The 17,152-nt window shown below is 39.2% G+C and overlaps 1 protein-coding gene and 1 pseudogene across 3 annotated transcripts in view; one reads left to right on the top strand and one right to left on the bottom strand.

Moving 5' to 3' along the window:
* The window catches only part of C8A (complement C8 alpha chain), a 65,313-nt gene extending 55,154 nt beyond the window's left edge, over window positions 1-10,159 (bottom strand). The window contains exon 1 of one of the 3 annotated variants that reach the window (XM_077891924.1): window positions 9,993-10,159. In XM_077891924.1, coding sequence (XP_077748050.1) covers window positions 9,993-10,069 — 77 coding nt within the window. In that variant the 5' untranslated portion in view covers window positions 10,070-10,159. The remainder of the gene's footprint in view (window positions 1-9,992) is intronic. The other 2 variants (XM_077891926.1, XM_077891925.1) reach the window with 2 other exon arrangements.
* LOC144310665 (small ribosomal subunit protein eS1 pseudogene) lies at window positions 3,743-4,725 on the top strand (annotated as a pseudogene).
* Window positions 10,160-17,152: the final 6,993 nt, after the last annotated feature.

The following is a 17,152-nucleotide window of genomic DNA, read 5'->3' as shown; positions in this document are numbered from 1 at the left end:
ACCTACAAAAACCAATCCTAAATGAATCCAACTATCTACCTCTTTATCTGGCTAACTCCTAGGCATCTTTCAGTGTCATCCTAATCGTCAGTTCTCTAGGGAAGTATTCCCCCCCCTCATATAATTTAGTCAATCTCTGAACATCTTCTCAACACTTAATTATCACACTTGTAATATTTGTCTAATTTCTGTCTTCACCACGGACAAAAAAGGAAAAGAGGAGGGAAGGGAAGGGGGAAGGAGGATGGAAGGAAAGAAAGAAAAGAAGAGAAAAAAATGAAACCAATGTATAGGAAATAGAATGACATTGTTTAGAAACTTATTTGAACCTAATTTACAGTTAGAAGCTAATTCAATAATCCTGGTAGCCAGACTTTCAAATGGCTCAAGATTCTGTCCATATGTCATTTTTCTGATAGATTTTCCAAATAATAAAAGTTTGAAGTATAGGAACATGGAGAAAGACAGGGTTCTAACCATCAAAAAGTGAGTAGAAGGCATAAAGTGAAGATTTGGGAACAGAAAATGACTCCAGCATTAGTTTTGTATCTCACTATGAAATTGTCAAGATAATGTCAATGTAAGCCCACGGAGACTGCATTATGATGTCAAAATGGAAGGAAACTGTATTAATGCATGAAAGCAACAGCCTAGACAGAGCAATGCTCTGTTGCTGTAGCTTTAAAAGCTTTGTGACATGATGTCTAGACAGAAGAACACATAGTAATGCTATCACTGAAACAAGAGTACAGAAAGTACACAAGGACCATTCATTAAGTCATTATAGGGCTCCAACCTTTTAACCAATATCAATATGTCCAACATTTTCTCTTATCATTCCAATGAATCTTTTTAAATTTAAATTATTTATTTATTTTTATATTTTTTAAATTTAAATACAATTTGCCAACATATAGTATAACAGCCAGTGCTCATCCCATCAAGTGCCTTCCTCAGTGTCCATTCAATGAATCCTTAATTGTAGTTTATTTTTTGCTTATTATAAAAGTAATACATTCTCTTTAAAGAGAACATAAAGGAAAAAAATACCCTCAATCCTACCACTATTAATATTTTGTTGCATTTTTTTTCATTCCATTTTCATAATATAATTGAGGTCATACTGAGTATTACATTTTATATCCTGATATTCCACTTAATACTGTACCAGAAATGTAAACTATTTATGATGGCTACACATGGTTCCACTTATCTAAAATCAAAAAATTAGATTATTGATTCAGTGTTTCCATATTCTAAGTTCTTTCCTGAAGATACATCCTGTAGAATGGGATGGCTAGGTTGAAAGATATAGGTGATTTTAAAGCTTATGACACCTATGGCCAAATAGCTTTCCAAAAGAATTGTATCATGTATCATTTTTTTATTTACTTAGAGAACCATGGATAAACCTATGATCTAGGAAATCTTGGCAAATAGTTTTAAAGCATCTCCAGAAAATAAAAAATAAAAAAGTGCATCTCCTAGCTGCTGAGAATCTACTCAAGTAATAACACATTTAATACAGAGCATTAAGAGTCAGGAGTCTTTCATTATAATTTTTAGTTTACATCTACTTTGTTACGACACTGTGAACAAGTTTCTTTACCTATATGGCTTTTAGGCTTTTTTAATCTATAGAATCATCACAAGCCAACCTAGTACCATGGCAGGATTTCTCAAAGTATGCTCTGTGGAGTGCTCAACCTGGGGGTTGGAAAGGAAGAGAAGAAAAGTTACATGGTCAAATACATTTGGATAAATTGCATACAACATGCTACTTTTGGACATTTAAAATGAAAATACTGAGAAATCCTGCCTTCTAATTTGTACAACTGAGCACTTCCCCATTTTTTAGCACATTATTTCTTTTTTCATGCATCTGTAGGAGTGTTACATAGTTGCGGACACATCTTTACGACACAAAGTGGCTTGAAGTCCACCAAACATGCATTGCAATCCAGTTTCTGCCACCTACTGAACTTCAATTTCCTTAAAACTGAAAAACAGGATAATAATAACATGTGAGGCTGCTTTGAATATGGACTAATATCATTTATGTAAAGCCCCAAGCTCAAGCCTGATGTATGTGTCAGTTCCTTCTCTAAAACCTTCTCAACTCTGTATATGAGCATCAAAACTCTCCACCTTCATCAAAAACGTATTGAATGCCTATGCTGTAGAGGGCTGTGGATTTGTGAGATGCTACCCATTTGACTTTTTAAACAGGGTGGCACATGGGGCAAAGGTCCTAAACCTGGAGTTGACCAGGCAACCTGTGAGTCAAATGCTTGACCCTGGTCTGTGGCTACCTCAGCAACTGAGATCAGTAAACAACTAACCGGCTAGAAGGTTAGAAGACCTGACCCTGACTATTGCCAGGGGATCATCCTAATAAGTTGGCTCAATTTATATTTAAGACTTATTATCACTAATTATATCATCTTAAGGGAGATCCATTCAGTTATTACATGGAAATTACATCATGAAACTGAACTATTTTAAATTGACTTTGAAATTTGGCTGAGTCTCCGGTGACCTCCATGTTGCTAAATCCAGTGGAAAGTTTTCTGACTTGATCTTACTTCTTTCTTTTAGCCATTGCTCCCTTCTTGAAATCGGCCTATCTTGGACAACTTCAGCACCACACTTCCTGGTTCCCTCCCTACCTCTGTGGCCAGTTGTTTTTGAATTCTCCAAAAACTGGAATGCCTCACGGAGTAGTACAGCCTTTCTTTTCTCTTTCTGCTTCTCTCGGGCTTAGAAAGGTGAGATCCATTTCCTGGGCTTCCTGTGACTCAATGCTAATGCTTCCTAAATTTAGATCTTCAACCTAGACCACTCATCTGAAATCCTATTTTCTTTATCCAACTGCTCCATTTTAGATCTCCACCAGGTTGGTACTTCTGAGACATGGCAAGCTCAATGGCTCCAAAACTCAACTCTTAATTTTCTTCTAAATAGTTTCTTTCTCAGTTTTACCCACATCCAAAAGTGGAACCACTGTAACACGTAGTTGGTCAAGCCAGATAACTGGCAGTGGTCTTTAATTCCTTCCTCCCCCTCAACCCCACATCCAGTCCTTTGGAAATTTCTGTCATTTTACTTTCAAGAAAAATCTCAAACACCTTCCCTTCTGCCTACCTCTACTGCCAAAATTCTGATTTAATGCATCATAATCTCTCCCCCACATCACTGCTACGGCCTCCTGTGGGCCAAGACTTCCACTTCAGCTTCCTTCAATCCCGTCTCTGCACAACCACTAGAATGAATTTTTTTTATTAGAAATCAGATAATCCCTTTTCCTCCCTTTATGAAACCCTACAGTGGTTTTTTGACTGGTTGGTTGGTTGGTTGGTTTTTAATACACATAAACTAAAGTCCAAATTCCTCATCATGATGCCAAGGTCCTCTATGATCTGGTCTCTGCCCACCTTTTTGACATCCTCTCAGGGCACATCCCCTACTCTCATGCTGTTACCATCCTTCAGTGCCATAAGCACAATGGGCCATTTCCCACTGGAGGGTCGTAGCACATGCCAATCTCTCCACTCTCTCCTGTTCTTCACATGACTTCTCCTTACCATCTGACATATATCAGCTTAAATGCCAACTCTAGAGAAACCCCACCAGCCAGCCTGTCTTTATTGCTCTAATATCCTCTATTAAAAAGCTCTATTTGTTTCCTTCATAGTCCTTATCACAGCTTTACTGTAACACGTAAACAACATATAAACTGGCAGCAGCGCCATGGCGGTCGGCAAGAACAAGCGCCTTACGAAAGGCGGCAAAAAGGGAGCCAAGAAGAAAGTGGTTGATCCATTTTCTAAGAAAGATTGGTATGATGTGAAAGCGCCAGCTATGTTCAATATAAGAAATATTGGAAAAACACTAGTCACAAGAACGCAAGGAACCAAAATTGCGTCTGATGGTCTCAAGGGTCGGGTTTTTGAAGTTAGCCTTGCTGATCTGCAGAATGATGAAGTTGCATTTAGGAAATTCAAGCTAATCACTGAGGATGTGCAGGGCAAAAACTGCCTGACTAATTTTCATGGCATGGATCTTACCCGTGACAAAATGTGCTCCATGGTCAAAAAATGGCAGACCATGATTGAAGCTCATGTTGATGTAAAGACTACCGATGGTTATTTGCTTCGTCTATTTTGTGTTGGTTTTACTAAAAAACGCAATAATCAGATTCGGAAGACCTCTTACGCTCAGCACCAACAGGTCCGCCAAATCCGGAAAAAGATGATGGAAATCATGACCCGAGAGGTGCAAACAAATGACTTGAAAGAAGTGGTCAATAAATTGATTCCAGACAGCATCGGAAAAGATATAGAAAAAGCTTGTCAGTCTATTTATCCACTCCATGATGTTTTTGTTAGAAAAGTAAAAATGCTGAAGAAGCCCAAGTTTCAATTGGGAAAACTCATGGAGCTTCATGGTGAAGGTAGTAGTTCTGGAAAAGCTACGGGGGATGAGACCGGTGCTAAAGTTGAACGAGCTGATGGAATATGAACCACCAGTCCAAGAATCTGTTTAAAATTCAGACATTTAATGGTGACCAATAAAAACATATTTGTGATGTTTAATTTCTTATCATTCTTTTTAAATAATCAGGCTCGGTGAAGCAGATGTTTTGAACTGACCGTGTGAACTTTTCAGAACTATTGTATGGATCTTATCCATTGCTCTTGGCTACTAAATAGCTGCAAAAGGGTAGTGATCTATTTTAAGCTGTAGTGATCTGGATGGAAGTGTTCTAGATGGTTAATAAAAGGAAACTTTAAAAAAAAAAACAACATATAAACTAAACATATAAACAAAACATTACAGTAAATGTTTTGTTTATATGTTTATCGACTCTATCACTAAACTGTAAATTCCCTGAGGGTAGGAATATTACCAGTTTAGTTGACTACCTAGCACCTAACATACCTGGAGTATGTACTGAATAAATTAATGAAATGAACAAATGAAAAGTATTTATTGTGTGCTGTGTACACACAGAATTCCACACAGAACATCTAGTTCTAGGCATGCTCCAGGCTTTCTTCAGTACATGTGTAATTCAGTTTCCTCTACATAATCGCACCTTGTCCATCTGGCTGAAACTTCCCAGTTCAGTTAAGCCTCTCTTCCTCTACGTAGATTTCTTTGACCTGCCCACCCTATGTTAACATTATGCCATATACATAGCTCCTCTCATACTTTATCTCCATCCCTACACTGCTTGTTCTATGAAGCAGGGATCACAACTATATTGTTCACATTGTAGACTAGTGCTAAAGGTAGTACTTTGCATATAGTAGGAACTCAGTACAAATGTTGGGTATAAATATATTATCTCATTCACTCTTACATTATTTCACTTAAATTTTATAAGAACGCTGTGGGGCGGGAATTATTACACCCATTTTGTAGGTAGGTAAAGCAGCTTCATGAGGAGATGAAATAAGCTTGCTTAAAGTTATATAGATAGTAAAATGGCAAAGCAAGGATTTAAATGAAGGCTGTTTGACACTACAATGTTTGTATTGTGTTAGCATTCCAAAATATGCTATGAAAGATTTCTGACTAAAGGGAAAGAGAGTAATAAAAATAATATTCTAGAAGCTTATCATGTGCCAAGTTTTGTGCTAAGTACTTTATATGAATGAACTCCCCTAACTACTGAGAAGCACTCATTGAATTATTTATCTCTGTTTTATAGATGAGAGAGTTGAGTCTTAGAGAGTTTTACTTGTCCAAATTCTGGAGCCACTATGTGGTGAAGCCCATACCCAGTGCCCCTTGAAGTATAGCTAACGATTAGTCACCCTGAACCAAAGTTCCCACCTTCACAAGACTCACTTCTGAGTCACATCCACTATTCCAGCTGCTCATATTAGTTAAAAATTCATGTAGGTTGAGTACATACTGATTTCCAGTTATCTGGACAACCTTAGAAAATAGTCACATAGCCTTGGCCCATGGTACTTTGGTAAACACACTCAGATGCTTATGAAATAAATACAATAAAGAGAAGGATCATGACTTAAACTTCACAGGATCCATTGCCTCTGTGGCCTATTTAACAAAAACAGTGGTCATCCTCCATGTTTGAGGTCCTTACTCATGTTTCCATCAGCTCCTCTAAGGAATTTTGTTTGTTCTCCATCAGTGGAAATTTTTGGTTGAAAATGTCATATTTTCAAAATGTGTGCTTAGTTAAAAAAAAATAAAACTTTTTTTTTTTTTTTTTTCTGGTGGGTGAGGGTAGCAGGAATGGTGGAGATAACACTTATCCAGCAATTAGAAGACCTGCCTGTTTCACTAGGTGGTTGAGTTATTTAGAACCTGTCAAACTGCTTTGTTTCTTCTCTGGTCTTCAGTCAGAGGGTAATAATTACAATAATCTTAGAGGAACATAATGAGGATTAACTGGCCAGTATTCTTAAAATGACTGGCAGAGAGGTCTGGTTGTTACATAACATGCCCCTTCTCTCCCTGGGGCTCAAGTTCTTTATCTGCCACATGAGTGGATTAAACCAGATGTCATCTGAGTCAGTCCTAATTCTAAAGATCTGTGATATAGAAATGATGGAAGCAGTAGACAAGAACTTTAGAAGAGTTAATGCACATATATCCCAGTATGTAGGGAGAATGATGAACATGATAAGTGGAAGATGTAAAAGAGGACCAAATGAAATTTTTGAAACTGAAAATCATCACAACAGAAATGAAAAATTCATTGAATGGGTTAACAGGTTAAATACTACAGAAGAAAAGATAAGCAAATTTGAAGATAAAGTTATAGAAGTTATGAAAAATGAAACAAAGAGATTTAAAAATGCTGCCAACAACAACAAAAAAGAGCAGAGTCTCAGTGGCCTGTGGGATATTGAGCAGTCTAACCTGTCTGCAATTGGACTATCAGAAGGAAAAGAGAGACAACGGGGCAGAGAACATATGAATTAATAGTGTCAAAACTTTTTTTCTTCAAATTTGGTGAGAAATATAAACCCATGGAACCATATCAAGGTGCATCAAAATCAAATCGCTGATGATCAATAATAAAGAGAAAATTGTAAAAGTAGTCATTTTTTAAAAAATGACACTACACAAAAAGGAAAGCAGATTTTTCCTCAGAGACTATGCAAGCCAAAGATAATGGAATGACATCCTTAAAGTGATGTGGCAAGAAAATAAAACAATTCACTTAGAACTTTATATTCAACAAAGATATCCTTCAAAATAAGGTATAACGAAGACTTTTTCAGACCACTCAAAATGGAGAATTCATTACCAAAAATCATTCTGCATTGCAAGAAATATCAAAGAAAGTTATTCAGTGAGAATAAAAATGATATCAGGAGTGGTACGATATTATTTGAAGGTAGGCCGTGATAAATTAATGATATATATGTAAATCTTAGAACAACAGCAAAAAAAAAAAAAAAAGCAGAATAGCTAATAAATCATTAGGAATTAGAAAAAACATTGTCTAAAAGATAAAAAACAGAAATAAAGAACAAATGGGACAAGTAGAAAATAAAAAGATGATAAATGCATAGCTATCAGTAATTACATTTTATATATGTGGTATAAATACTATGATTAAAAGACAGAGATTGTTAGACTAGATACTAAAGCAAAATTCATCTATGTGCTATCTACATGCTTTGAAGCATACTTTGAAGTACAAAGAGTCAGATAAGTTAAAATAAAATATTGGAAAAACTCATCATGCAAAAAATAATCATAAGAAAGCAAGTATAGCTATATTAATAATAGACTGCAGAACAAAATTGCTATGGATAATGGAAGACTTTCATAATGATTGGGGGCAAATCATCAAGAATGTATAAGAACTCTAAATATAGATAGATAGATAGATAGATAGATAGACAGATATAACACAGTTTTAAAACATGTGAAGCAAAAACTAAAGGAACTGAAAGGAGAAATAAATCCACAAATGTAGCTGGAGCCTGCAACATCACTCCCTCAGTAATAAATAGAACAAGTAGACACGAACTTGAGCAACATTACCAACCAGCTTAATTTAATGACTTAGCACTACAGCCAACAACCATAAATACAAACTTTTGAGTGCACATGATATATTGACTAAGAGATCATACTCTTTATCATAAATGAAGAACTGAAATTTGTTTAAACTTTTTAAACACACACATGCCAAAATGTATTATTTATATAAAATATGTAATGGGGATCCATTGGTATTTGAGACTGGATATTACAACTGATTTTCATCACCATTATTTTAAAATGTTTTTCTCAATCTCATTTTTCTATTAAGAGTTTATAATAAGCAAATGGTAAAGAAGAGCTTATAAAAATAAAAATGTACCTCAAATTTTAAAAAAATTTAAAAATTAAAATGTACCATTTAAAACGTAAATGTATATCATTTGTTTTTTTCACTCTTACGTTTCATGTAAGATTTTATTTGGGACAAAAAGAGTGCCACTGTTAAATTTTGTAAATGTTTGAAATCACTGACCAATCTTGATGATCCCTGCCAATTAGGCACATTATACATCTGTTCTAATTTTTGTCAACCATCAGAGAGAATGGAAAGACCAAAATATGACAATAATAATCACACAAAACCGCTGGCAGTAGCTTCCACTGAATGCTTACTCAGTACCAGGCATTGTCCTAAGTACTCTCATCCATTTGTTTCTCTGAATTTCCTCCCATTTTACAGCTCAGAACACTTACATAACTTGCCTGAGATCAAACCAATAGTAAATACCAGGGCCATAACTTGAACCTAGTAAAATTATTTCACCATATAGTCTTCCATTTTCAAAACCAGGGTCAGATATACTGGCATTAGATACAAAGACCCCATGATTTCCTATTTCAGCACTTTGTGAAGTATTTAATTGGTTCTCTTTTGCGTTGACTTCAAATTTGCCTCTTCACTGGTCTGTCTTATTTGATAAGTTCATCAAACATCAAGACTCTTTGTTCATTTTCAAAAAGGATTACAATGATAAGCTTTTATAATTAAGAATATCTCAGCAGAGATTTCCTTTACCACCATTTTCTCGCCTTTATCTTCTAATTATTAGAGGTGAATTTTCTGATTTTTCAAAAGTGTATTGGCTTTAAATACAAGTTACAAATTAACTGCTTGTAAAAATGCCTTTCCCCCTTCTGAATTGTTATGTAAAGGAAATCTGTCTTGCTTTAGCATTTAAAAGCAATAATGATTCAAAATTAAATCACTCAACAAGAACTTGAATAAACTTAAAATCTTCAGTGTTTGGGAGATAAGGACTGCTTTTACACTACCCCAAAGCTAAAATTAAGGCCTGTTTAAGCACCACAAAATACTTGATGTAAAACCTGAAGCCAGGTTGAACAATTCAAGGAAATGAAACTGGTATAATTGCAATGTACATATGAAAATATCACTTCCATTTATTACCCTGCAGCAAAAGGTAAACATTTTAAGAATGAAATGACCCAGCATCTCTATAGTCTCTTGCCTTTCCCAAGATGATGTTATTAACATTACCTAATTGTATCCTCCTTCAAGCTCTCTGAGATGGGAATTTGCAAGATTCACAAACAGATAAGTAGAGGTTAGCTACCCAGCATTACTCAAGAGAATTATTATTTATTAAGCTGAGTATACTTTATATTCTAGGACCTTATTTCATATTCATTAACTCTAACAGATGAGGCATTATTATTCTTGTTTCCAGATAGGGAACTTGAAGCTCAAAGTGATTAAGTGGCCTACTCCAGATTACCCAACTCTTGAGTATTAGATCTGTGATTTGTATACCAAGGTCCATCTGACTCCAAGAGCATGCTTCTTTCACTGTCCTGCACTCCTTCAGTGGATTGGTAATGACATGAGAAGGTCACATTCCATCCTAAAGTAGCCTGTTGCAAACACGAAAGTGCCTTATCTCCCCACTAGGTGATCCCTATGTGCAAATTTTGCAGATTTATGGCCAACTCACCGGTTCACCTTCTCCTGAATGGTTACCCCAGGCTGACAAATCATCAAAGATAAGATGAAAAAGGCAGCAGCAAACATGTCACCTACCCTATATTATTTAGAATGAATAAAATTATTCAGAGAGTTAAAGATGTCTTCAGGCTGGGACCTGTAAGATGAATTTAATGTTTGGAACTAACAGAACTCACTCAATTCTCATTGAGATGTGGTTAATTAGTGACTACGGTATTGATTAGCCAAACACCCTAAAATCTCAGACACCAAAAGCTTCTGTCCCTCAGACCTTTTGAAAAGTAATATCCATATGGTTGAGGAAAGGAGGATTTTTAGCCAATACCAGTCTAGCAAAGAGTTCTTATTTTCAGGATGAGGCAAAGCCAAATCAAGTGACAGTTGCTGAATTCATTCAGTCTTTCTGAGTGGTTCTTGGAACTTCTGAAGTCAGATCAATTTGTTTTGCAGGACTGAGACCAGGCTAATACTGGTGTGTGAGCTCAGTCCTAAAAAGCTGCCCAAATGTAGGAAATGCTAATAGTTACACAAAGGTTCTACAATGTATTGCCAAACATCTGGAGCCTGAGAGCTGTGGTAAATGAATGGACTTTCTGCTTCTCATCCAGACATTAGATATCATTAAGACCCAGCATATTTGTGTCTTGAGGGGACCAGATGTCTTCCATAGACATCTCCAAAAGCATTCTCTAGAATTATAGTGACAGCCACACATCTGCACTGATGATATTATACCTACATCCATTCTCTTTCTCTTTGAGACATATTCATAAATTAATTAAATAACTAGAGATGGAGAGACCGGGATAACTGAACGTGTGGCAGGCATGTCGTATGTCTTATTTTACTGAACCCTCATGAGTCAATGAGATAGAAATGATTAATTTCATTTTGCAGGAAAAGGAATGGAGGTTCAGAGGAGTTAAGTAACTTGCCCAAAGGATGTACAGCCATCTTAATATCTTTGGGAGTATTTATGAGTATCTTATGAGAGTATTTAGATCCTCTTATTAGCAGGATTGGCCAGGAGAATCATTATTCATCTCAAATGAAGTTATGAAAAGTTCTAACGAAGAACTTGTATGCTTAAAAAATGTGTGTCTGGGACGCCTGGGTGGCTCAGGGCGTGATCCCGGGGTCCTGGGATCGGGTCCCACATCGGGCTCCCTGCATGAAGCCTGCTTCTCCCTTTGCCTATGTCTCTGCCTCTCTCTCTGTGTCTCTCATGAATGAATAAGTGAATGAATGAATGAATGAATGAACAAATAAATAAATAAATCTTTAAAAGAAAGAGAGAGAAAAAAATGTGTGTCTGATTTAAATGTGGAGATTTTAATAAGGCACCCAGTTGTTACTGCCTCTATTTTTTCAGACATTTAGGTAAACATTTGACAGAAGTAGAGACTATTCTGGTCCTAAAAAGCTCCTAAAGACCCTGATTTCTATGTCTCTCTCCCCCTATAACAGTGGTCTCAACTAGGAGCAATTTTTCCCTTCAGAGGATATTTGGCAATATCCAGAGATATTTTTGGTTGTCACAACTTTGGAGGTTGTGCTACTGGCATCCAGTGGGTGCTAAACATCCTACAAAACACAGGACGTACTCCTTGTCCCCAAGAAAGAATTATCTGGCCCCAAATGTCAATAATGCCAAGGCTGGAAAACACTGCCCCACAAAAAAGCTGGTCTGCCCTCCCCTGATGTCTGGGATTCTGATGAATTATTTTTTTTCTTTTAACGTATGGATAATATCATCTTCCTTCCCAGACCAGCTGCTTCTTGAGATTTCCCTGATGCCTTTTCTCCTCACCTAAGACTTCAGTGGCCTTCAGGACTCCTCCTGAACCTCTGTTCACCTCTCTCACCCTCCACGCCCCAACATGAGCCCTTACATTCTCTCGTATTTCCTCTGTAATGTTTTCCCTCCAAAGCTTCTCTCCTTCATTCTTGCCCTTTGATCCATTTCAGGGCCTGTGCTCTTCCCGAAACTATCATGACAGACTACTAGTGGGCCTCTGTTTCTCCCGCCCGTGCATTGCAGCTAGACTCAGGATCAACAAAACAGCTTCTGACAGTGTAAGTCTCCTGCTCAGAAACCTTCAGTGGCTTCCTCATTGTCTATAAAATTGGAAGTCCAAATTCCCTCATAAATGGGTCCAAAGCCATCTTTGCAATCTTCGTCAACTACCACCATCAAATTATCCATGACATTATAAATTAGATTCTCCTGACCGTCCTCACACTTTCTCACTGCTGTGACTTCACCCATGCTGGACCTTTACCTGGACTACCTTTATCTGTCATCTTCTACCCTTCTGCCAAGTATCTTCTCAAATAGCAAGTCCATCATGGATCCTTGGTTGACAGTCCCATCTGGAAGATACCTCCATGTTATCTTTGAACCTTACAAATATATACCAGCACTTTTCAGTTTTGATTTACACTATGTTTTTCTAGGGATGTGGGGTACACCTCAGTAATGAAAGTTTCTTTAAAGTAAATCCTGTATCTGATTCTTATCTATAGTCACCCATAGCATTTAACACGAATCTTTAATAAATATTATTTGATTGAATGAGTTTGTAAGTGAATCAACTAAAGATAGTTTACTATTCCTAATACTTTCAGGTATGTTTTCTCATTTAATCCTCAAAACAACCTTGTAAGATAAATATTATCCTGGAAGAGAGACAGTGATTAAGAGGGAAAATGGAAACAAGGTATATAGAGCACCAAGCTTTGTACCTGCCACTTTACATGTTTTTTTTTTTAAATAATCTTTTTCAATCTATTTAATCTTCACAGTGATCTTGCAAGGCCAGTAGTCATCATGCTATATTGAAGATGGAGGATGTTGAGTTTCAGCCTGTAGTCACACAGCGGCTGAGTCTCAGAATCGTGGATTGATAATCTGTACAACTCCAAAATCTGACACCTTTTCTGATCTGGCCACACAACTACCAAGTGGCATATCAGGACAGGGCCTGAGTCTTCTAGCCACAGGTTCCTTTCTCTGTCTATTATGTCTTAGCTCTGAGAATGAGTATCATTTCCTGGGGACGAAGAAAGCAAACTAGAGTGAATGGAGAGGTAATCACAGAATAGAAGCAAGAGAAAAGCTAAGTCAGATGGGACCATGTCATGCCTCTATGACTCTGTGTGTGTGTGTGTGTGTGTGTGTGTGTGTGTATTGGACGGGGCATTCATTCATCTGCTCTCAGCCAAAATGTTCAAAGATGAATGGAAAACACCAAAATATAGTTAGGTTTGCATATGTGGATTTCATCTTAATTGCAGTGTTCTGTTATCAAAGATAGATTGTTATAAAATACCAGGTAGAAGAGAGACAACAAGATGGCAATTCATTTTGAAGACGCATTGCTTGTCTGGGGGAAACACTTTGCACTATCTAAATCAGCCTGTGAGTCATGGCCTCAGAGTGGCACATGTCCTGTGATGCCCCAGACTGCCACCTCAGGGTGACATCTAGGTCAGTGCTCCTTGAAAAGCCTTGGAAGCTCTGCACCTCGTTCCCCTATGCTGGGCCCACAGCCTGCCCAGTGCACACAGCAGATCAAAACCCTGCATATCTAATGGAATTGGAGGCAATTTGCTAGAACAGAAAGGACCCAGTTGTAGATCAGAAAGTGCTACTGATCAGTTATTGTCACTCAGACTCAGTTTCTTCATCTGTAAAATGGTTAAAATGATACCCGTGAGGCTTGTATTGAAGAATAGAAGACTAACAAGGAAATCTAGCCTCAGCTGGGAATTCTGAATAGCTGTTGCTCGCATATTTAAACAGTGCTTCTGCTTCTCTCTGCTTCTCCTCCTGAGTATGTCTCCTCTTGTAGACATGGGCACCTTCACCTAAGTGCCAGTAAAGGGGGAAAGTGGAAGAAAGGAGGGGCCTGGCAAGGAGAAGAATGGAGGAGGATAGAAGGTGGGACATTCCCATTCAGGTGCCCAGGGCTAATTCTGACGTCTTCTGGAGGGAGGGCACCGGTGGCTGACATAGCAGTAGGAGGCTTCCCCATCTCTGCCCAGGTTCACTTACCGTGCCAGCACCTCAAAGGTGGAAAACTTTGGGAGTGACTCAGAGTAGCAACAATTAGCTTGGAAATGCTCCATCTTGAGGTGGCCAGAGCAAACGAAGCTTCTCCAAGCAGCTTATTGGTTGACAGTCCACATGGATGGCACAGCAGACAGTTTTGTGAATTTGTTTGAGGTGTCTCTCCAGAAGCGTGTGTGTGTGTGTGTGTGTGTGTGTGTGTGTGTGTGTGTGTGGTGATGATCTTTGCTCCCTCACTGGAGAAACCTACAAAATACACAACACAACACCAGGCACAAAGTCTGCAGACAGTAAGTGAGCATCCCCGGGGCAGTGGCTTGCCTTCCCTCTCCTCCTCTCTCAACCCTTTGTAAGACTGAATGTCTGTGATACTTGTTTTTCCTCCTGCTCCGTTCTTCTGGCCCGGGCTGCAGCCAGCAGACGGTGGTGGGTTTTTAGCTGGAAATGAAGTGGGGCTGGTTTAAGTAATTGATCTCAATCAGAGGCTTTACAAGGGATGAGCTAAGGCATGCCTACTGCTTCCCACTCCGTGGAAGCTCTGCATTTGCATTTAAGGGGTGGGATGAGAAGGAGCCAGCTTCTGGCACATTAGCATAGAAATGCGAGACCTTTTCTGGGAGAAGGCACTGAGCACTGGAAGCAGCACAGGCCAAATCTGGGTGAACCTTCGGGAAATTCCTATTGGAATTTGGCTGCAATAAAGACCCAAGGGCATTTTACACCTAAGCAAGTTCTCTGGCTTCATGAGCTGACCCACAGTGCTCTGTGCCAGGCCTTCACGCGCAGCAGCCCGCATGGTGCAAGCTGCAGCTCTCCCCCGTTCCCACCGCACCCAGGCCACAGCTCCCTCTCTGAATGACCACCACCTCGGTAGTTTGTGATTTTTCCCACTTGTGATTCCTGTGAATCCTTGAAGACAGGCCGGGATGGCCCAGGGTTTCTCTGCAACAGATGTAAGAGGCCGTGAATGGAACTAGCTTTTCATGGGGAGGCCGACTTCATGGGTCCCACAAGCAGGCAGTAAGGGACAGATATTACAAACAATCCTACCTTCCATTCCCTGCCAGGGTCACGCTGAGCTACCCAGATACTCTCTATTCCCCCACTACACTGGGAGCCTTGGGAGGACAGGGGCCACTTTCAAATGACTCGTGCCCCAGTGCTGGCACATAGTAGGTACCCTCTATATTTGTGTTTTATGAAGCCCCCTTTGGAAAACTGCAGCTTTCAGGTCTAACATACCTGGATTGAAATCCAAGTACCATCATTAACCAAATGTGCACCTTTGCACTCTCTGCCTTAATTACCCCTCCTGTATAACAGGTTTGATGATTTCACATGTGTACATATACTATATATAAATAGTATATATACTATTTATTGCATGTGCAATACATTGCACAAACATATGTATTGCACATGCATCATTCCTAACAAATATTCATTACGGATGCTGTTGCTCTTTGTAACCCCCCTCACTTCCTGCCGTCTCTGTCGTAGTCTGTGCTCCATAAACACCCTCCTGGGATCATTCAGGAGCTTGCTCAGAGCAGCGCTCCTGGTGACACCTGAGGAATCAGTAATGGGGGGAGGGTCACTGAGAAACTGATGTGGTAAACATGTGGTGCCATCTTCCTATATATTTTAGGCATCTTTATGCCATCCAGCCACAGGTCTTTACTGCCCAAATGATGTTTCTTAAAGATATTGTGGCCTGAATATATTACAATCTTTAAAAAAAAAAAAAAAGATATTGTGGCCTCTAAACCTCAAAGCCACAGTGACCCAGTGGATTGGTTAGTCAAGAACATAAGCTCTGGGAGGCTGACCAGACTCGTCGGGTTCATCATTACATAACAGAGTAGCTGCACATTATAAACCATCAGTTACTACATTGGCTCCATTGGGGTTTGGGGTTGGGTATGGTGCTGGGCACGAAAGACTTAGAGATGAAGAGAACACAGTGCCCCCAACCCCAGCTCACGCCCAGACTGAGTGCTGTGCAGATCTGCAGGGATCAAGCTGGCAGCATCCAGAAATGGCTGCTTCCTGTGGTTTGGGCTTTGAAGGAGGCAGGTGGGCGGGTAGAAATGTCTGTATTCAGAGGAAGGAGGAGCATTCTAGGAGGAGAAAACCCCATGAGCAGAACCATGAAGATGCAAAAGGGACATGGCCAGTTTGGGGAATCAGCAGCTAGCTATCTGGTGGGCAAAAGAACAGACAAAGGCCACATCAGAGGGCTTTTTGTTTTTTGTTTTTCTTTCTTTCTTTCTTTCTTTCTTTCTTTCTTTCTTTCTTTCTTTCTTTCCTTCTTTCTTTCTTTCTTCTTTCTTTCTTTCTTTTTCTTTTTTTTTTTTTTTTTTTTTTTTTTTTTGCCAAGAGTAAGATTTAAATTCATTCCATTGCTCAGGGAATGGAGGGGCAAAAAACTGAGGCAGCAGAGCCCCATGATCAGCCTGTACTTTGCGTTCTGGGAGACACACAGAGGTTGGAGAGGAAGCAGAGAAACCAGCTTGGAGATTGACTCTCAGGGACTGGAACTCCATGCACCTGACACCCCAGGGGAAATGCTGGAGGACAAAAGGGTGTTCCCTTTTGGGGAAGCTCCGGAGTCAGGCCCCTGATCTGCATGTGGGCCTCTGCAGTATCACACTGTGTGACCTTGGGCTAGTCACTTGACTTCTCTGGACCTCGCTGTCCATACCTGAAGGCCGGCTCATCCCTGCGACCTCCTCCAGGGCTGAAATCATATGCAGGTATAGCCCTGATCTGAGACACTCCGCCCTAGAACTGCAAGACTAGGAAACAAATAGATATCTATTTCCAAACCAGTCAAGGCTCTCTTAATACTTTTATGCAGGACTTGTCTTCCCATGAGACACTCCGGGCTGTCAGTCTGTAATTAGACTTTCTCCCGCTCATAAAGCCAGGCTGCATGGAGTGAGAGACAGAGCCGGATTAGCCCACTGTAAACAAATGTGGTCAGTCCCCTTCTCGCCAGTCTGGTTCCAGTTGAGTGGATTTCTGCAGCTTCTGGGTGAATGTTAATGCCTCCTACGTACACAGTTGCAAGAAAA

Source organism: Canis aureus, chromosome 3 (genome assembly GCF_053574225.1).
Source record: "Canis aureus isolate CA01 chromosome 3, VMU_Caureus_v.1.0, whole genome shotgun sequence".
Classification (NCBI taxonomy): domain Eukaryota; kingdom Metazoa; phylum Chordata; class Mammalia; order Carnivora; family Canidae; genus Canis; species Canis aureus.
Note: the sequence above shows the minus strand (reverse complement) of the source record. Positions and strands in the feature narration are given on the sequence as shown.